Source organism: Megalobrama amblycephala, linkage group LG18 (assembly GCF_018812025.1).
Source record: "Megalobrama amblycephala isolate DHTTF-2021 linkage group LG18, ASM1881202v1, whole genome shotgun sequence".
Taxonomy (NCBI): domain Eukaryota; kingdom Metazoa; phylum Chordata; class Actinopteri; order Cypriniformes; family Xenocyprididae; genus Megalobrama; species Megalobrama amblycephala.
The window spans coordinates 39,511,154-39,535,673 of NC_063061.1; the positions used below are offsets into that span (position 1 = coordinate 39,511,154).

Here is a 24,520-nt window from a genome sequence, read left to right on the forward strand (position 1 = left end):
AAACTTTTGTTTGATGCGATTAATCACAATTAATCGATTTGACAGCACTAATATATACAAGTTGTCAAATCGATTAATTGCGATTAATCGCATCTAACATGTTTGTTTACATGTGTGTGTGTGTGTGTGTGTGTATATATATATATATATATATATATATACATATACATATACACATAAATGTTCTAATGTGTATATATACACAATATGTAAACAAACTTTTGTTTGACGCGATTAATCACAATTAATCGATTTGACAGAATATATACAAGTTCTGTCAAATCGATTAATTGCGATTAATTGCATTTAACTTAAATGTTAATATAATATATGCAAATATAATATATACACAATGTAAACAAACTTTTGTTTGATGCGATTAATCACAATTAATCGATTTAACAGCACTAATATATACAAGTTGTCAAATCGATTAATTGTGATTAATCGCATCTAACATGTTTGTTTACATGTGTATATATTATATTTATATAATATTTGTGTATATATATATACATATACACATAAATGTTCTAATGTGTATATACACATAATATGTAAACAAACTTTTGTTTGATGCGATTAATCACAATTAATCGATTTGACAGAATATATACAAGTTCTGTCAAATCAATTAATTGTGATTAATCGCATCTAACCTAAGTTTTACATATTATATTATTTTTGCTTATTAACTATTAAATGCAATTAATCGCAATTAATCGATTTGACAGCACTAATATATATTTTGGACAGTTTATTAAAATCTGCATAAAAAGAGGTAGAACATATGGATGTGTGAAATTGTATTGGGAAAATATTGTCAGAATACAGTGAAATCTTAAAGACTTTGTTTACTTTATGCATAAATTAATTTCTTCTGATTTCGAGGTGAATCTGATCAACAGTTTTTGATCTTGAGTTCGTCCAGAAGCGTTCGTGTCTTTGCTTTATTCCTCACAAGCACTGGTTCTTCTGAAGTTGCTCTGAAGCTTTAAGGGGCTGCTGGGTAAATGTGACCCTCCATGTTGATCTCCGTCTGATGGATTTGTGTTTGTGCGGCTGGTAAATCAGTCTTCAGAGAGAGAGAGAGAGAGGGACAGATAAATGTGTGTCACGCAGACGGACGGTGCTGACGCCGCAGAACTCAAAGCGCGTCCTCGTAAAAACGGCTGTAAAATCTGAGAACATCTCGTCTTCCTGCCGGTCAGAGGCACATGAGGCTTTGATTAAACTTCCTGTTTGAAGTGGTGCGACTTCCTGGTGCAATATTTCTATCTGGACACTTACACTCAATGTCAAAGTTACATGTTTTTTTTTCATGCTAATTGTTGATTTATTTCGAGTGCCTTTTGTCGTTTATTTTTTCAGGTTGAAGCCGATTGTAAATGTAAAACACGATCATTTCAAACTGTGAGTCTGGAATTTCACAGGAAGATCTTCAGATGGAAACCAACGTTTTTTTTGTTTTTTTTTTGTATATATAAATTGTGAAGCGGGTCTTAACAGCTTGATTAAATGACATACAGTGTGTTTATATGTTCATAACCCTCATATTGTGTTTATTTCTGTGAAGCAGCAGTATCTGTTTGGATTTTATTTGCATTCAGAGACGCAGCGTCCTTCTGTCTTCAGGAAAAAGATGTTTGAATGGAAAACCACTGGATATAAACGTCCTGTATTAATACACTGTGTGTCAGAGACATCTGCATCATACAATAAAGTGTCAAATATTTTCACAGATTACTGATTGGCTTTCTGTCAGTGAATGAATGAGGCGTTTTAAGAGAAAATGATCGCAAAGAGTTTATCAACTGATTGAAACTAAAAATTTAAGTTTAGTTTAATAAAAGGAAACTCAAAATATTGTGTTATCTGAACAACATTAGTGAATCTAAGTTGATTTGACCAAAGAAAAAACATGTTTTTCCATTAACTCATCACAAATAATTTATTTCAACTCAATTTTTTAAGTCAGTTTAATCATATACTTGAACATTTAAGGCAGTAACTGAACTGAAAATGTTTTGTTTCAATGTGTAAAACTGCATTTGACCATGAAAATGAGCTGGACGTGTGATTTGAACAGCGGTCAAAGTACATGCACAGGTGAATGAGATTCACATTCATAAAATGATGTTCAAAGTCCAGAGGGAAGCTCTGACGTGCTCAAATTAACTTCCAGATCCTCAAAGTCTCCCTGCGTTCACTGATAGGAGGAGGGAATGTCTTGCTGGGTTCCCCGAAATCTGCCCGGTGATTCCAGAAACCCTCCTCACACACACACACACACACACACACACACTCTCTTTTGTCATAGGTGGAATGTGTTGCCATGGAACGCCGGCCAATGGAATGCTGCTCCCGCGAGTCCAGAACGACCTGCTGGACAAAGGCTGGATTGGGCTCTTTCTGACTCAACAGACAATAGAGGCTTTAAAAGAGACTAATTAACTGAAACCTGAGACTGGATCGTTACGTCTGACACTCAAACTCTGGAGCAGAATCAGTGATTTATTCACACAGAATCAAGTTTGTGATCATGTTCATTCAACAAGTGAACACTTCTTCATTACGGTGAAGCTGCGGGACTTCAAAAATGGAACATTCCTTAAAAAAGTCAGACACACAGGAAGTGACATCATTTGGAGCCTCATGGCATGAAGACATATGGAGGCCCATTTCTGACACATAAGAAAAAAAATCACGTTCTGGTAAGTCAAAATTATGACATAAAAAGTCAAAATTATGGCATCATTATTTTTATCTTATAATTATGACTTTTAAAATATTATTTTGACTAAGTATGTCATAAATTTGACTTTTAATGTTTGTTGTAATTTAGATGTCAAATTTTTTTTTATGCAATAATTTCAACTCATCTCAATTTCAATTTAAGTAATTTTGACTGTCATCATTTCTCGTAATTTTAATAATTTCGACTTTTTGTCATAATTTCAACTTGTCATAATTTCGACTTTTTGACATACTTACGACTTTTTATATCATAATTGAAATTTTTGATGCAATAATTCCAACTTTTTAATTTCGACTTTGTTGACTTTTTACTTAGTATGTCATACTTTCCAGTTCTTCATAATTTTAACTTTTTATGTCATAGTTTAAATTTTTATGCAATAATTTAAAGTTTTTGTCACAATTTTGATTTAAATAATAAATTCAACTTTTTATGTCAATTTCAACTTTGTTATACTTTTGAATTTTTATGTCATAATTACATTTTTTGCAGTAATTTTGACCAATAATTTTGACTTTTTATGCAATAATTACATATTTTTAATAATTTTAACTTTTGTTCATAATTTAAATTTTTTATGTAGTGTGTCATAATTTCCAGTTCTTAAGTCATTATTTCAACTATTCATAATTTCGACATTTAAGTAATTTTGACTTTTTATGTCGTAACTTTATATGCAATATTTTCAACTTTTAATTTCGACTTGTCATGACTTCAACATTTATGTCATAATTTCAACTTTTTAGTATGTCATAATTTCCAGTTCTTAAGTCATAGTTTTGACTTTTTATGTCATAATTTCAGGTTTTAATGTCATAATTATGACAGCCTACCAGAGCATATTTTTTCGTATGAAATGGGCTTCATATGCATTTAATCAAATAATCCGCACAAATCTGTTCATTGTGAAAACAATTAAATGTATTCAGTTAAAAGTATGATCATGATTCAAATATGGTTAGCAATATATAACAGTATATAATTCCACACAATATCTGATTCTGAACATCTACTTTTAAAAAGAGCAAATACAGTATATTGTAGTTTAACGTATAAAAAAGGCCACATGTGAAACTTCTGTGCTCACATTAATCATGATATTTCTCAAATCCCAAACCCTTCATTGTGTCTCATCCTGCATGAATCAGACTGAAAGATCTCGCTGACAGACAAGACAGCATTTCATTTAGGGAAGTTTGAGTCATTTACAGGAACTACAGCAGCGTGTCTATGCAGGCGGCCTATCAACCAATTATAGGATTAAATCACCTATTAAAAATAATCTCTGCTCTTTTCTTCCTTTTTGATGTTTTTGCATGGTACAGCATGTCTGGGTGCAGTTCCTAATGTTTGTTTTGTTTAATATCTAACATCAGCTTTATGAGACAGTGAGAACAGCTCTGTTTATTGGACAACAGTGACCTCCAGCGGTCACTTCCAGATACTGCAGCCTGTTACAGTGCTCACAAAACAGAGCATGCACAGTGCCATGAGCACGATTTACAAAACAATCCCACACTGAATGAATAAATTATTCTGAAATAATATTTAAAAATAGTGTCCCGGTTCCGGATTACCTACTTTATGCAGCCTAACAATCATTTAACTGATCTGAATTATGTAAATGTGATAATGTGTTATGTGTATGCCAGATTTAAACTGACAGAGCTTCCTGAACAATGCTAGGAAGACTATTCCAAAGTTTAGGTGCTAAATAGGAAAAGGTTGCATTTGATTTTGATATTCTAGCTATTATCAGCTGGCCTGAATTCTGAGATCGCAATAGACGTGAAGGACTATCGTGCGTTAAGAGCTCGCTCAGGTACTGGGGAGATAAACCATTTAGTGCTTAATTAAAATCTATACGATGTTTAATAGGGAGGCAATGCAGTGTTGACAGAACCGGGCTAATATGGTCATAGTAAGAACTCTAGCTGCTGCGTTTTGGCCCAGCTGGAGTTTGTTTATTAGGTGTGCAGGGCAACCACCCAGTAATCTATCCTTGAGGTCATGAATGCATGAACGAACTGTTCAAGTTATTACATTCTCACAGATAAGAGTGTTAAGACACAGAAACCTGCAATATTCTCATCTTGTCTGCAGATTCTGATGTGCTGTATGTGATGTATGTGACTTTAAGAAGTAGAAAATACATAAGCCAATTACACCTCTTGACCTTTAAACCCCAAACCAGCAGATTTAAAGGATTAGTTCACTTTCAAATAAAAATGTCCTGATAATTTACTCTCCTCCATGTCATCCAAGATGTTCATGTCTTTCTTTCTTCAGTCAAAAAGAAATGAAGGTTTTTGAGGAAAACATTCCAGGATTTTTCTCCATATAGTGGACTTCACTGGGGTTCAACGGGTTGAAGGTCCAAATGTCAGTTTCAGTGCAGCTTCAAAGAGCTCTACATGATCCCAGACGAGGAATAAGAGTCTCATCTAGAGAAACCATTGACCATTTTCTACATTTTTTTTTAAAATTTTCTACATTTTAACCATAAATGCTCATCTTGAACTAGCTCTCTTCTTCTTCTCTATTAGAATTCCAGCAGTGTAGACGCTGCTAAGTGTATTACTGCCCTCCACAGGTCAAAGTTTGAACTAATTGTTATATTCTTGCACTAGCATATTGTTTATGACAATTTAGTTCAAACTTTGACCTGTGGAGGGCAGTAATACACTTAGCAGCGTCTACACTGCTGGAATTCTAATAGAGAAGAAGAAGAGAGCTAGTTCAAGATGAGCATTTATGGTTAAAATGTATAAAATTGTATTTTTTGTTTTAGAAAATGGCCGATGGTTTCTCTAGATAAGACTCTTATTCCTCGTCTGGGATCATGTAGAGCTCTTTGAAGCTGCACTGAAACTGACATTTGGACCTTCAACCCGTTGAACCCCAGTGAAGTCCACTATATGGAGAAAAATCCTGGAATGTTTTCCTCAAAAACCTTCATTTCTTTTCCACTGAAGAAAGAAAGATATGAACATCTTGGATGACATGAGGGTGTAATTTTTATTTGAAAGTGAACTAATCCTTTAACTCCAGTCAGTGGAACCATTTCAGTCGATGTAGAAGCCAATAACACATGATTTATGTTATGTCACTTAATATATATGAATATTAAAACATTATAATAAAGATTACCGTCTTCCATGTCCAAAAAAACATAGTATAATTATGTCACATGTATTAAAAAACCTAGTAGTATATAGGAGAAAGTGCTTATATGGATTTTAATTTGTTATTGTATTGTCTCGTCTCTTGCTTGTTGTTTTTTTTAAATGTTTTTATATGGACCTTTTATGAGTCTGAAATAAAGCCTGAATTGAAATTGAATTGAATATATTTGACAATAACATGCCATTCGTTGTTTCAAAAGCATGTAAACAAGGTGTGAAACACACACGCCTCAGTCAACAGCCTCAAAAGCAACATTCGCTTCCTCTCAGTAATTTTCCACTCGCTGAACAAACGACGCGTTCGCGAACGAACAAGCGTACTAAAGCGAAGGCTTTTCTCATGAATATTAATGACGCCAGGAGACGTTCGCTAGCCGATTCGCCGAAAGCGCTGCCTTTTGAATATTAAGTACCCACGTGACAGGACGCGCGATGCCTGTTGCATAAGCAGCGTGATGACGACTCGATGAATATTCATGAGCGCAGCCTTCGCCGTAGTAGCGCTGCGTGTGTTTTTGTGCGCGTCACCGCCTCCGGTCCCCTCACTTACTGCCGACTGCAGACGAGCGCACACAGGCCGCCGTGAACTCTCCCGAGGCCGGATGGTAAAATCCAACCTCCAGCGGATCCTAAACAGTCATTGCTTTGCCCGTGAGAAAGAAGGAAAGAAACAGTGTGAAAGCAGCAGCATCATGGAGGCGCTCAGTAACAGTATTAATGACATGATGGGAAGGTGAGAGAGAGACTTTTACCCCTTCAGCAGCCCGTTTAATCACATTCGACCGGTTAGATCAGCTCAACACTCTTCAGATCACAATATAGAGTCATGATAGTGACTTTATTTTGCGTTTTAATGGGGTTATTTCCTCTCAGGGCCTGGAGGGCTAATGCTAATGTTAGCCGCTGTTTTCAGTCACGCTCAAAATGATTGTTTTTCTTCATCTAACACACAAAATTCACTATATATTTAAAGTTTCAGAAGGGTTTAAAACCCGATCTGTGTGTGATCATGATGTTAGGTTACATTTTATTTAGATTTGGATTTGTGTTTAATAAAATTTAGCCCTTTAATTCACATTTTCACACCTGATTGTTGTTGTAATATCTCAGTAAGCAATTAATTAGTTATATTTTCACAGTTTGGTGAATGATAAACGCTCTTAATGTGTTAATTTCGTTATAAAGTCTTGTTGTTTTTAGCTTTTGACGTCGAAGGCCTCGATCTTCACACATACGTCACATCGGCTCCATTTAACACGTCATGACGTAATCATGCCTTTGATCACGCCGACAAATATTTTTGATGGTTATATTGTATTAAATTTTATTTTTTATTATTTTACATTGAAACGAGATTCGGTTATGTCTTTAATCGCATTGATTTATTTTTTTCTAATGTATATTAAAATAAGACGTCGTATAAAAACAGATAAATGACACATTAACGCGCGAGGAAATCGTTCGCTTATGACCGGAAGTACATTATTTTATTCACTGTTGCATAACATAACAGCTTATCGATATTTGTATGACTTTCATACCCATATTTTTGCGGATTGACTGCGCGTGACCTTGAAGAGAACCGTTTGGTGACGTCACCACAGACCCTGTTAATGTTGTGAAATGTGAGAATCACCTTTTTTGTGAAAATGTTCAGATTGATAATGTGGCAATAAGGTTATAAGAAATAAACACTAGTGTCTTCTGGAAAATTACACATTTTGTATCAATAACAATTATGAAGATTCCTACAAAATACATTTATTCTGTTATTCGTTTTTTGGAAAGATTTAATTTAAATGTTTATTATACCTCTGAATTTTGTGGACTGAAAAACAAAATAGCATTTGTTTTATCATTGTATTTACAGGATTTAGAAATCTGTTTGAACAGAAAATGTGTGTATTTAATCAGCTTTTTTATTTTCTGAACATTTCAGAAAGTGAATTATGACGCATTATGCAATTATTTAGTTTATTTGAAAAATTACATGTACATGAAAAGAAGTGCAAACCAAATTTCTTACATTTTATCACTGACATTGATTTTTACAGATATTTTGGAACAAAAACAAAACTTAAAATAAAATATAAGTTGAATACTAAATTAACTAATAAACTATTTCCGGCATAAAATTAGTTAGAAAAGCACGAAAAATGACTAAAGCTGAACTAAAAGGAAATGAAAGCTAAATAAGTATTTAATGTTGTTAATAATGCGACTGTAACATTTTACTAACACCTGTTTTTATTTATTAAACTACTTTTTTTTTTTTTTGTAATACATTTTACGTCAATGCACAAAAGATACAATACAAAAAACATACAAAAAAAACAAACAATACAATTCACAATAATACCAAAGATGCATAAATTGACCCATATATATATATATATATATATATATATATATATATATATATATATATATAAACATTCGTTCAAACCTTAAAGAGATTCTTCTATTTTAATACTATTTTTGGTATAATAACGCCAAGATGTGCATAAATTCTAAAAATGTAAGCGCCCATGTGCATAAACTACAATCAAAACGCATTTACCAAATAAATTCCTTAAAGCGCATCAAAAAAGTCATGTGACTTTTCACAATGAGACTAGTGGGCCGATCTCAGAACTGTCTTACACAACTGCGTTCCCATGACGATTTAAATAATAAAAATAAGATGTATAAATAAAATATTTTAAAATTATAAAAAGAGAAATAAATGATAGATTGTAAATAATACAAATTAGATTAGAATAATATAAAATAAATATTAGTTTAAAACAAATAATAAATTGATTTTAATGAATAAAACTTTGATTAAAATAAATTATGAAAAATTAGATTCAAGTAATACATATAAATGGTAGATTTAAATAAATATTAAATAAATGAAAAAATGCATTAAAATATAAAAAAAATAAATGTTAAATAAAATTTAAATAATAAAAATACATTTTATGGTAATAAAATAAATAAATAAATAAATGATAATTTGATTGTAAATAAATAATAAAGATTAAAGTAAAAAAAAAATTATTCAAATAAATATAAAAAGTAGATTTAAAAAAAAATACATAAATAAAACATGTATTGAATACAATAACTTGATTCAAATAATACAAATCAGATAAAGTATAACTGATCTCAGAACTGTCTTACACGACTGCGTTTCGTCTGCCGCTCTGAGTAATTTATTATATATGAAAAAAGACCCGCAGCGGCTCCTCCTACTGCAGCAACTTCCTGTTAGAACATTTAACGCCAGTTCATCAGGAAGTGACAAGTGTTCTCTTCGACTCTGAATGGAAACGCTGCTTTATTCGCTGACGTTTTATGCGATATTCCAATTTTGTCCATAAGATAAAGTGATAGTTCACCCAAAAATGAAAATTCTGTCATCATTTGTTGTTCCAAACTTGTATGAGTTTCTCTATTCTGCTGGAAGATATTTAGAGGAATGTTTGTAGAGAAGCAGATCTCGGCCCCCATTGACTGCCATTGTAGGAAATAAAAATATAATGATAGTCAATGGGGGCCGAGATCTGCTTGATCACAAACATTCCTCTAAATATCTTCCAGCAGAACAAACAAACTTATACAGGTTTGGAACAACATGAGGGTGAGAAAATGATGACAGGATTTAAATTTTTGGGTGAACTATCCCTTGAAATGTAACTGGATCTGATGTGATGTGTGTGTTCCCGCAGTCTGTCCGTGTGCTGTAGTAGTACCACTGGTCCGGGGCCTCTGTGGTGTTCCTGATGCCCCTCACCCACCTCTGAAGATCCCAGGTGGGCGAGGGAACGGAGCACGGGATCACTCATCCACAGCTCAGCAGCTGTACTCGGTGAGTATACGCTCGCTACACACTTCGCCAATAACATCGTGTTACCAGAGATTAATTTTTGACCCACAACACCTGATGAGGAGCTCAGCACAGATACAGAGACAGATAATGATGAGGGACTCTGGTGTCAGGTGTTGTTTTGAACGTCCTCGTGTTCATTCTGTGACACTGAGACGCTTGCAAACACACTGAATCTCTGTAAACATCAGGGTGTTTGTTCAGGACGGCACTTTAAAAACTAAAGCTTCAGCACACCGTCAGCAGCACTGAAACACTGTAAAGGTCAGATACGTGTGTGTGTTGTATCCAATCATATCGCTCCGTCTTCACAGGACAGGAAGTTGACTGTGACAGAAGAGCCTGCTGGGGCCGGTCGCCCCAGGATACTGTACTTCCAGAGCCGCCCCACCGTTTCCCGGGTGATCCAGTGGGAGGCGGTGCTTCGAGGGGAGGGCCTGTTCGTGGAGATTCCTTGTGACCCCTTCCCAGAGGGCAGCAAGGAGAGGTGAGCGGCCTAGAAACCGCCCAGAACACCAGAGGAAAAGTGTAGAAATAAATAATAAAAATGAGATTAAAATAAATTACGAAAAATTAGATTAAAATAACAAGTAATATAAAAAGTAGATTTAAATATTTATTTATTAAATATTTTGAATACAAAAATTTGATTTATATAATAAAAATGTATAAATAAAATATTTAAAAATGATAAAAAAGAGAAATAAATGATGGAAATTACATTGGAAATGAATGAAAATAAATTCAAATCTATATTAAATATAGATTTAAAATAATATAAAATTAAATTACTTTAAAACAAATAATAAAAATGGATTTAAATAAATAAAAAATAATAATGAGATCAAAATAAGTTATGAAAAATCAATTTCAAATAATAATCTAAAAAGTAGATTTAAATAAATAACAAAATATTAAATAAAAAAAAATTAATACAAAAAACGATTTAAATGCTAAAAATAAGATGTATAAATATATTAAAATAATTTAATAAGAACTAAATAAATAAAATTATTTTAAAAAAAATACTAAAAATTGATTTAAATGTATAAAATTTAAAAATTCTAAAAATAAAAATAAAAGATTGTAAATAATACAAATTAGATTAGAATAATGTAAAATAAATGTTTAAAGCAAATAATAAATTGATTTTAATAAATAAAAAATTTGATTAATAGTAATAGTAGATTTATATAAATAAATATTAAATAAATGACAAATACAAAACATTTATTTAAATAATAAAAATAAATGAAATTAGTTCAAATAAAAATGTATATAACTAAATAATAAAAATGTAAAATTATGAAAATTATGAAATTACTTTTAAATATATAAAAAGTAGATTTAAATAAAATATTAAATAAATAAAAAGATATATAAATATCATTTTTCTTTTTTCATCATTTTAAAATAAATTAGATTATAAATAAATAAAAAGAAATACAAATTAGATCAAAATAAGTGAAATAATAATTTAAAAAATGATTTAAATAAAAATAATAAAAATAAATAATAAAAAAAATAGATAAACAAAGTAGATCTAAATAAATAAAAATATTAAATAAAAATAAAATGTATATTGAATACAAAAATTTGATTAAAAAAAAAGCTTTGTTTTGTTTTTAAAAAAAAAAAAGGTAATTTAGAATGAATTTAAAAAAATTGATTAAAAAATATAAGTAATAAATGAAATATTAGTTTAAAACAAATAAAAATTGATTTTAATAAACAAATAAAAATTAGATTTAAAAAAAAAAAAAAAAAAAAAAAAAAAAAAAGAGACGCCATACTATTAAGTAGAAAAAAAAAATTCCAAATAATATTTCACACATTTTTTACACAGAATAAATTGTCTTTATACTTTTCAAATAAATCATTTGCATTCAGAAGGTGTCAGATGTAGTTTGATGATGATGATGTCTGTGTGATTTCAGCTTCGTGTCTCTGCTGGAGTTTGCTGAAGAACATCTGAAAGTGCTCAGCGTGTTTGTCTGCTTTTATAAGAACAGGGACGATCGTGGTACGTGAACCGAATCCGTCCGCCCCCGTGGTTTACATCCGTGTGCCGTTCTGACGTGTCTGTCTCTGTCCGCAGTGAAACTGGTGCGTACGTTCAGCTTTCTGGGCTTTGAGATGGTGAAACCGGGCCACGCTCTGGTCCCCGCTCGACCTGACGTCCTCTTCATGGCCTACAACTTCGACAGGGATTCCTCGGATGAAGATTAGTTTCCTCCTGCTCTCTCGGCATCTTCATCTCCTGCTTCTCGCCGGACGCTTCCGTCTGCAGCCTGTGAACCTCCCTGCGTTTCCAGACTCCAGACGGAGCGAGTGACATCCGGACGCTCACAGCTTGGCTCTTGTTATGATGTCGTGTTTGACCTCCGCCCTCCTCGGTTTAAGTTCTGTTATGGTTTGAATCTGATGATTATTAATGCTTGTGCTTTTGTTTATGAAATGTTTCATTTATACGTTGGGGTACGTAATTGATATTATTCGTTCTCTTTAATATGCTTATTCCAAGTTTTGGTCAGTTTTTGTTTGTTTTTTACCTCAGAATGTCGTTTGTAGTTGTTGGACCGCGTGAGTCGGTGAGCGTCGGTCTCTTTGAATGTGACGTTAATGAACAGCTCGACCGGTACAAACCCTGATGGAAACAGAATCGACACATCCAAAGCTCTTTACCTCTCGCTGTCATTTCTTGGTTTTGTGTATCAGAAGCGTATTTAGGCTTTTGTCGTGTGTTGGCCGTGCTGTTACTCGCATTCCCTCTCATAGTTTATTTTTCTCACGTCGTTTGGAAACTTTCACCTCTGTAGTGGTACATATACTGCTTCTGTGATAATAAAACCTTTTATTTAAAGACACGCGAGCGTTTGTGCTTTCTTATCATCCACAGATCTGCCCTCCAGAACCTGCTTTTTAGTCCAAGATTGGTCCAAACTTACTAAAATTAACTTGTATAGCAGCAATTATGATCACAAACATTTAGATAATGCATTTAAACAAGAGTCATGTGATTTACATATAGGCCTATAAATTATAACATGCTAAGGTTTTTTGACTGGTTAGTGTCAGGTGTGTGACTGAAGTCACCAGCAGGGGTCACCAAAGACCTTATGATTGATGGTCTTCCTCTAACATATATGAAATTATTCAGGATAAAGACCAAAAAACAAACAAATAAATTATTTATTTAGTTCTTTTTTTATTTTAAAATAATATTTTATTTATACATCTTATTTTAGTATTTAACTAAATATTCTTAATATTTTTTATTTATTTAAACCTACTTTGTATATTTCAATCTATTTTCATAATTTATTTTAATAAAATTTTTATTATTTGTTTTAAAGCAGTATTTAATTTATATTGTTTTAATCTAATTTGTATTGTTTATTTTTATTTATGCAATCTTTTTTTCATAATTTATTTCTCTTTTATATTATTATTTTATTTATACATATATTTAAATCAAATTTTTGTATTCAATATATTAACATTTTTCATTTATTTAAATCTACTTTGTATATTTATAATTTCAATCTATTTTTGCATAATCTTAATCCAATTTTTATTTATTTAAATCCATTTTTATTATTTGCTTTAAAGTAATATTTCATTTTTTATATTTTAATCTAATTTGTATTTATTTACAATCTAATTTTCATAATTTCTCTTTTATAATGTTACAATGTTTTATTTATACATCTTTTTATTTAAATCAAATTGTATTCAATGTATTTTGTTCATTTAATATTTTTTATATAAATTACTTTAATCTACTCTATTAATATAAACTCATGAAAACGACATTAATAATAATTATTTTAAAATAATATTTAATTTATACATCTTATTTTTAGTATTTAACAATATATTTTTATTAATATTTTTATTTATTTAAATCTACTTTGTATATTTATTATTTCAGTCTAATTTTGCATATTTTTTATTTAAATATTTTTTCATTATTTGTTTTAAAGTAATATTTCAATATAAGTAATATTTTTATTTATTCAAATCTAATCTATTAATATAAACTCACGAAAACTGCATTAATAATAATTATGCAAAAATTTGAAAACGGTTGTTTAAAATAGTTTTAGATGTTAGAGAACTTAAAAATGCTTAAATCCCGAAAAAAAAAAAAAAATGATTTATTTAGTTCTTTTTTTATTTTAAAATAATATTTTATTTATACATCTTATTTTTAGTATTTAACTAAATATATTTTTATTAATGTTTTTTTATTTATTTAAATCTGTATATTTATTTCAATCAAATTTTTCATAATTTATTTTTATCAAATTTGTATTTGTTTTAAAGTAATATTTCATTTATTTATGTTGTTTTAATCTAATTTGTATTGTTTATATTTATTGCAATCTAATTTTCATAATTTATTTCTCTTCTATAATGTTAAAATAATATTTTATTTATACATCTTTTTATTATTTAAATCAAAGTTTTGTATTCTATATATGTTTTTATTTAAATCTACTTTAATCTATTAATATAAACTCACGAAAACGGTATTAATAATAATTATACAAAAATTTGAAAACGGTTGTTTAAAATAGTTTTAGATCTTAGAGAACTCAGAAATGCTTAAACACGAAAAAAACAAAAAACAAACAATACATAATTTAGTTCTTTTTTATTTTAAGTTTTGTATTCTATATATTTTTTGTATTATTTAATATTTTTTTATTTATTTAAATCTACTTTATTAATATAAACTCATGAAAACGGCATAAATAATAATTATAAAAAGGTTGTTTAAAATAGTTTTAGATGTTAGAGAACTCAGGAATGCTTAAAAAACCCGAAAAAAAACTTTTTAAAAATTAACGCATGATTTTAATAATGTATACTCGCTTTCATTACAAATAAAGCGCTTTATAAGGTTTTAAAGGAATCTCTGTCTCTTTAAAAGCGCTGTTCGTTTTTCCACATATTTACATTTCGCGAGACTTCCCCTCAGCTCGCGAGATTTGGCGTGACCCCCGTTTGCGAGACGCGCGTTTCCCCCGCAGAGGAGCGCGCATGGATCCCTGAGCGCGCTCGCGCGCACACACGCCCCCGACGCCCCCCAAACACACGCACTTTCCGCGCTCGCTCGCTCTGTTTGTGACGGTCGTCGATCGGCGCGGAGCGATGTGGATCCAGATCCGGACGATCGACGGGAAAGAGACGCGGACGGTGGAGGATCTGTCGCGCCTCACGAAGATCGAGTCGCTGCGCGTGAAGATCCGAGACATCTTCAACGTGAAGCCCGAGCAGCAGAGACTCTTCTACCGAGGAAAACAGGTAAGAGCCGCGATGAGGATCCGCTTCCTGTTTGCACGGGAATTCGGTTCTTGCGCAACAGTCCAGAATGCGCTCACAACTGATCCGGATTCAGCCAGAAAACTTCCTGCCTCAGAGCTGCGCGCGAGCCACTGGAGCACATCAATAACGCGCGCGCGCGCGCCTGTGTGTGTGACTGACAGCTGGATGTCACACATGTCGCCTGTGACCAGCAGATCCACATGTTTACAGTGTTGTTGATCATCATCATCACGTGTTCATCATATGTTACTCAGGCAGTTTAACATTAGATGCCAAAGACCCCAGAATATAATGAGGCCCCAGGCTAACATGGCTTTATAGTTTCTTGTGTAAAGAAGTCAATATTATCAATATGTGTAAAATATTATTTGGAAAATATATAGTTGTTACATTATTTAATTTTTTTTCCGACTCACTATAGCACTGCACTGTTAGAAGTGTTTATTTATTTTAAGTCTATAATTTTATTATTCTACTTACTTAATTAAACATGTTTTTAGTTTTCTATTTTAATTTATTTTAATCTAATTGTTATCATTCTGTTTATTTATTTAAATTTATTCATTTATAATATATTTAATCTAATTGTTATTGTTTATTAATGCTTATTTATTCATGTTCTTATTAAATCTATTTATTTTAATCTAATTTTTATTATTATTATATTTATTTTATATATTTTAAATCTATTTCTATTCATTTTAATCTTATTAAATCGATTTAATCTGATTATTTATTTGTAATTTATTTAATCTAATTGTTAATTTATTCTCATTCTATTATTAACTTTACTTAAATATTAATTTATTTTAGTCTAATTGTTATTCATTATTCTATTTATTAGTTTACTTTAAATCAATTTTTTATTCATTTTGATCTTATTCTATTAGTCTATTTAATCTATTCATAATTTACTTAATCTAAATGTTATTTATTATTTGGATTATTTATTTTATTCGTATGAAATCTATTTAATGTAATTATTAATTTTCATCTAATTCTTATTAATTCTGTTTATTAAATTCTATTTATTAATTAATATAAATTTAATATAAATAATATAATTATATATTTTAATTATAGATTTGTATTATTTATTCTATTTATTCATTTTTAAAATCTATTTATTACCTCTTTATTTATTTAGTTATTCATCAAATTCGTATTTATTTATGTTTTCCTGTAAACATTTCCTCTCAGCCAATAAACTCACGAGTTGTAATAGCGTAATATCTTCACAGGTCGTTAGCAGCTGTTAATTAGTCATTTAGCAGTGCTGTAGTCCAGATCAGCGCTTCTCATCTGGTTTTGCGTCAGGACCTGCCGTTTGTCACATGGCAACTCGGCATAGTACCAAAATTATTAAACATGTTCTTTAAATATATTAACATTAAAATGAACTGCATCCCAACAGTATGCAGAATGATTAATTGTTTGAACAGGTTTGTAAACATCAGAAGCGATCTGCCGGTCAAACACTGTTATTAATGACTGTCAAAGTGACAGATGAATATGTGCTGAAGTTTGATTGGATGCACGACCGATGATGTCATCAACAAACGATATGGGAGGTGTTTTATCATCCCATTTTAAAAGCTTATAATCCTCTTTATTTTGCTGTCATAAACTGTACGTGATCATATATAACTGGTTCTATTGTATTGTTCTTTGATGCTGAACAGATCAAAATGCGTCTGAATGACGATAACTGTACTAGCGTCCACACCTGCACACGATATCGATCTGTTTATTATAAGTGCTCTGTCACTTTAAATGCTTGAGCTCTGATTGGCTGTCAGTATTTTTATTGTTCATCAGCTGGAAAAAAGTAGTGATTCTGACGATATCGTTCCTCGTGTTGTGTGAACTTTCCTGTTTTCGTAAAATTAGAACAATTAATAAACTGCGTTCTTGGTGTGAACAAACGTTTAGATGTTGTCAAGCTGTTGACGTGACACACGTGATGCTGCCTAGAACAAGATAATGTGTGCTGATGCTGTCTAGATAGGCAGCTCACTAGGGTTTGGAACAGAGCTTTTCGTAAGGCTCTGATTACTAATGTGTTTGGCTGTTGAGCGTGTGAGACTGTGTGAAAGCGAGAGTGTGTGTGTGTGTGTGTGTTCTGGCATATGTGGTTAATGAGGACACAAAAGTGTATAATGACATGGGTATTACAACATAAACATGGTTTATGAGGACACTTCCTTTCAAAAATGGTTTCCTGTGATGGGTAGGTTTAGGGATAGTGTAGGGGAGAGAATGTGCAGTTCGTACAGTACAAACCACAAACATGAGTGTGTGTGTATTAAGATTTTATGTCATATTCTGGCTTGTGTTTATCATTTGGCATTCAGGAACCCAGTGGAGCTTATTCTGACCGCACTCACTCACACTTAATCACAAACACTCACTCATTCATACACACACACTCACTCACAAACACTCATTCATACTCACAAACACTCACACTCACTCACTCATTCATAAACACTCAAAAACACACAAACACTCACAAACGCTCACAAACACTCACAAACACTCACTCACTCACACACTCATTCATACACACTCAAAAACACACAAACACTCACTCATTCATACTCACAAACACTCACTCATTCATACACACACACTCACTCACAAACACTCATTCATACTCACAAACACTCACACTCACTCACTCATTCATAAACACTCAAAAACACACAAACACTCACAAACGCTCACAAACACTCACAAACACTCACTCACTCACTCACTCACTCACTCACACACTCATTCATACACACTCAAAAACACACACACTCACTCATTCATACTCACAAACACTCACTCACACTCACTCACTCATTCATACACACACACTCACAAACACTCACACTTAATCAGAAACACTCACTCATCCATACACACACACTCACTCACTCACTCACTCACTCACTCACTCACTCATACACACACACACTCAAAAACACACAAACACTCACAAACGCTCACAAACACTTACTCACAAACACTCACTCACTCACAAATGCTCAAACACTTACTCACAAACACTCACTATTCATACTCACATTCACTCACAAACACTCACAAACACACACTCATTCATACTCACAAACACTCACATTCACTTACACTCACTCACAAACACTCATTCATACTCACAAACACTCACACTCACTCACAAACACTCACTCACTCACACTCACTCATTCATACTCACAAACACTCACTCATTCATTCATACTCACAAACACTTACACTCACTCACAAACACACAAACACTCACTCACACACACTCACTCATTCATACTCGCACTCACTCACTCATTCATACACACACTCAAAAACACACAAACGCTCACACTCACTCACAAATGCTCACAAACACTTACTCACAAACACACACTCATTCATACTCACAAACACTCACTCATTCATTCATACTCACAAACACTCACACTCATTCATACTCACACTCACACTCACTCATTCATACTCACAAACACTCACTCATTCATTCATACTCACAAACACGCACACTCACTCACAAACACACACACACACACACACACACTCACTCATTCATACTCACAAACACTCACTCATTCATTCATACTCACAAACACTCACACTCACTCACAAACACACACCCACTCATTCATACTCACAAACACTCATTCATTCATACTCACAAACACTCGCACTCACTCATTCATACTCACAAACACTCACTCATTCATTCATACTCACAAACACTCACACTCACTCACAAACACTCACACTCACTCACAAACACACAAACACTCACTCACACTCACTCATTCATACTCACAAACACTCACTCATTCATTCATACTCACAAACACTCACACTCATTCATACTCAAACACTCACACTCACTCATTCATACTCACAAACACTCACTCATTCATTCATACTCACAAACACTCACACTCACTCACAAACACACACACACACACACTCACTCATTCATACTCACAAACACTCACTCATTCATTCATACTCACAAACACTCACACTCACTCACAAACACACACCCACTCATTCATACTCACAAACACTCATTCATTCATACTCACAAACACTCGCACTCACTCATTCATACTCACAAACACTCACTCATTCATTCATACTCACAAACACTCACACTCACTCACAAACACACAAACACTCACTCACACTCACTCATTCATACTCACAAACACTCACTCATTCATTCATACTCACAAACACTTACACTCACTCACAAACACACAAACACTCACACACACACACTCACAAACACTCAATCACAAACACTCACACTCACTCACAAATGCTCACAAACACTTACTCACAAACACTCACAAACACCCACAAACACACACTCATTCATACTCACAAACACTCACTCACTCATTCATTCATACATACTCACAAACACTCACACTCATTCATACTCACAAACACTCACACTCACTCATTCATACTCACAAACACTCACTCATTCATTCATACTCACAAACACTCACACTCACTCACAAACACACACTCACTCACTCACTCACTCATTCATACTCACAAACACTCATTCATTCATACTCACAAACACTCACACTCACTCATTCATACTCACGAACACTCACTCATTCATTCATACTCACAAACACTCACACTCACTCACAAACACACTCACTCACTCACTCACTCATTCATACTCACAAACACTCATTCATTCATACTCACAAACACTCACACTCACTCGGTCATACACACTCACTCATTCATCATCATACTCACAAACACTCACAAACACTCATTCATACACACTCACTCATTCATACACACACACACTCACAAACACTCATTCATATAAACACTCACACTCACTCGGTCATACACACTCATTCACTCACTCACTCACTCACACTCACTCATTCATTCTCACAAACACTAATTTTACACTCACTCATTCACACTCACTCACAAACACTCATTCATTTAAACACTCACACTCACTCATTCATACTCACTCATTCACACTCATTCATACACACACTCATTCATTCATACACACTTACAAACACACACACTCACTCATTCATACTCACTCACTCACTCACACTCATTCATACACACTTACAAACACACTCACTCATTCATACTCATTCACACTCATTCATACACACTCACACTCAATCATTCATGCACACTTACAAACACACACACTCACTCATTCATACACACTTACAAACACACTCACACTCACTCACTCACTCATTCACACTCATTAATACACACACTCACACTCACTCATTCATACACACTTACAAACACACTCACAAACACTCATTCATACACAAACACACACACACTCCCAAACACTCACTCACTCACTCACTCACTCACTCACTCACTCACTCACTCACTCACTCACTCACTCACTCACTCACTCAAACACTCACTCATTCATGCACACTCACTCATTCACACTCATTCATACATACTCACACTCACTCATTCATAAATACTTACAAACACACTCACAAACACTCATACATACACACTCACTCAAACACTCACTCATTCATACACATTCATTCACAAACACTCATTCATTCTTTCTCACAAACACACACTAATTCATGCACACAAACACACTCACTCATTCATACACACTTACAAACACACTCACAAACACATTCATACACAAACACACACACTCACAAACACTCACTCACACTCACTCACTCACACTCTCTCATTCATGCACACTCACTCATTCACACTCATTCATACACACACACACACTCACACTCACTCATTCATAAATACTTACAAACACACTCACACACACTCATACATACACTCACTCACTCACTCAAACACTCACTCATTCATACACATTCATTCACAAACACTCACTCATTCATTCTCACAAACACACACTAATTCATGCACACAAACACACTCACAAACACTCATTCATACACACTCACTCACTCAAACACTCATTCATTCATGCACACTCACAAACACACTCACAAACATTCATTCACTCACTCACTCACTCACTCACTCACACACACTCAAACCCTCACTCATTCATGCACAAAACACACTCACTCATTCATACACACTTACAAACACTCACAAACACACTCACAAACTCATACATACACACTCACTCACTCAAACACTCACTCACTCATACACATTCATTCACAAACACACACTAATTCATGCACACAAACACACTCACTCATTCATACACACTTACAAACACACTCACAAACACACTCACAAACACTCATTCATACACAAACAAACACACACTCACAAACACTCACTCACACTCACTCACTCACTCAAACACTCACTCATTCATACACATTCATTCACAAACACTCACTCATTCATTCTCACAAACACACACTAATTCATAGACACAAACACACTCACAAACATTCATTCATACACACTCACTCACTCAAACACTCATTCATTCATGCACACTCACAAACACACTCACACTCACTCACACACTCACACAAACACTCACTCATTCATACACACTCACACTCACTCATTCATGCATACTTACAAACACACTCACAAATACTTATACTCACTCAAAAACACTCACTCATTCATTCTCAAAAACACTCACTCATTCATACATGCTCATTCACACTCGCTCACAAACACTCATTCATACTCAAACACTCACCAATACTCAAACACTCACTCATTCATACACACATCACAAACACTCACACTCACAAACACTCACTCACTAACACACACACTCACAAACACTCACACTCACAAACACTCACTCACAAACACTCACAAACACTCATTCATTCACAAACACTCACTCATTCATTCTCACAAACACACACTAATTCATACACACAAACACACTCACAAACACTCATTCACACACACACACACACACACACACACACACACACACACACACACACACACACACATTCAAACTCACTCATTCATGCATACTTACACAAATACTTATACACACTCACTCAATAACACTCACCCATTCATTCTCACAAACACTCACTCATTCATACACACACTCACAAACACTCACTCACAATCACTCTCATTCATTCACAAACACACACTAATTCATACTCACAAACACACTCACAAACACTCATTCATACACACTCACTCAAACACTCGCTCATTCATTCATACACATTCATTCACAAACACTCATTCATTCTCACAAACACACACAAATTCATACTCACAAACACACTCACAAACACTCATTCATACACACTCACTCAAACACTCACTCATTCATACACATTCATTCACAAACACTCACTCATTCATTCTCACAAACACACTCACAAACACTCATTCATACACACTCACTCAAACAAACACTCACACATTTGTTCATACACATTCATTCACACTCACTCATTCATTCTCACAAACACACACTAATTCATACTCACAAACACACTCACAAACACTCATTCATACACACTCACTCACTCAAACACTCACTCATTCATTCATACACATTCATTCACAAACACTCACTCATTCATTCTCACAAACACTCACTCATTCATACGCACACTCACGAACACTCACTCACAATCACTCTCATTCATTCACTAATTCATACACACACTCACTCATTCATACGTACTTACAAACACACTCACAAATACTCATACACACTCACTCACAAACACACTTGGAAATTGTGCTCTGCGTTTCACCCATCCAAGTGCACACACACAGAGCAGTGAGTATTGAACACACACACACACACACACACACACACACACACACACACACACACACACACACACACACACACACAGCAGTGATTGGGGGTTCAGTGTCTTCCTCAGTTGTGGGTAGTGAGAGTGGAAGAGAGCTCTGTTCATTCACTCCCACACCTAAACTTCCTGTCAGCACTGAGACTCAAACCCGCAACCTTCGGGTTACGACTCTCTAACCATTAGGCCACAACTTTCCCCAAAACAATCTCAGTTTGACTGATATCGATTGATTTGAATATATATCAGGTTTAGTAGTCAGTTTTCCTCGAGGAATCGAATCTCTGAACTGAAGCTGTGACCGTCAGTCGCTGCATCACTGAAATATTACAGATTACAGCTTAACATAAGGCAGTTTTTATTCTAATAACTTTTTAATGACATAATTATGTTTCTATTATTTGAAATATAAACATTTAAACAGTGGCTGTCATAAATTTTCATGACAGATGTATTCAAACATTAAATATTGAAGAACAGGATCAGTAAAATATAATGAATATGAATGAATTTATTTGTTGTTGTTATTAAACATTAAGTAAGTTTTGGCGTCCTATATTGTAGTTTCCAGTTAGTTTTTATCTTAATTTCATTTAATGTAAACGTTTAGTCTAAATGACTGACGTAACGAGCACATTAAATACTGATTTTCACACGAAATCATCACAAATATGTCTTTCATATTAATTATATGGAGCAGCCCACTGTGAAATTGAATATGTTATAAAAAACAACTGCCTTTTGAAAAAGATCGTTGTGAATTTTTCATGAGTCTCCGTGCGTGCGTTCGCAGTGAGGGTGTTTCTGTGCTTCTCGCAGCACGTCTGCGGTCTAATGAGTGTTCTGCTTCACGGCTCGGCGGCGGCCATCTTGTGCTCCGGTCTGGTTTTGTGCGGGTCTGACCGAGAGGAAACGCTGTTCTGAACCGCCAGCCGCGCCACGCTGCAGTAGAGATGCAGAAAGCTGCAGTCATGAGTTACTAATCGTGAAAACCCTTCATCTGTCCGTCGGTGACGGCGCTGAGGGGAACACTGGGCGTGAGCGGAGCTGGTGCTGTCACAAAGGGATTCTGGGAGATTTGTTGTGTTGTTGTCAGAGTGAATTTGGCTCAGATAATCTGAAGGATCAAAGACGTGTTGTGTTGTTTTGACCGAGTCGTTCCGGACAAGTGTCCGTTTATCAGCAGGAGCTGCGGGGGATTTCCATGTGAACACACACACACTTACACTTGCACACACACTCGCACTCACTCACACACACTTATGCACACAAACAACACACACACACACACACACACACACACGAACACATAAACATACAGATGCACATTCACAACGCACGCACACATTTACAGAACACGCATGCACACACACAAACAAACACTCACACAGCACACACACACACACACACACACACACTCAGAGACAAACGCATGCACACCCATACACACACAACACACTTATGCACACACAAAAATGCAGATGCACATACACAACACGCACACATGCACACACTCACAGAACACGCACAC

The 24,520-nt window shown here is 33.9% G+C and overlaps 2 protein-coding genes across 2 annotated transcripts in view; both read left to right on the forward strand.

The window, feature by feature from the left end:
- The first annotated feature begins 6,457 nt into the window (after positions 1-6,457).
- On the forward strand, positions 6,458-12,681 carry oaz1b (ornithine decarboxylase antizyme 1b). Its single transcript, XM_048166048.1, is given in 6 exon segments — positions 6,458-6,676; positions 9,657-9,708; positions 9,710-9,796; positions 10,129-10,301; positions 11,752-11,837; positions 11,913-12,681. Coding segments are annotated over 6 exon segments (660 nt in total). The 5' UTR covers positions 6,458-6,545; the 3' UTR covers positions 12,044-12,681.
- A 2,117-nt stretch (positions 12,682-14,798) lies between these two features.
- The window catches only part of LOC125252202 (E3 ubiquitin-protein ligase UHRF2-like), a 43,254-nt gene continuing 33,532 nt past the window's right edge, over positions 14,799-24,520 (forward strand). The window contains exon 1 of the mRNA XM_048165324.1: positions 14,799-15,127. Coding sequence (XP_048021281.1) covers positions 14,975-15,127 — 153 coding nt within the window. The 5' untranslated portion in view covers positions 14,799-14,974. The remainder of the gene's footprint in view (positions 15,128-24,520) is intronic.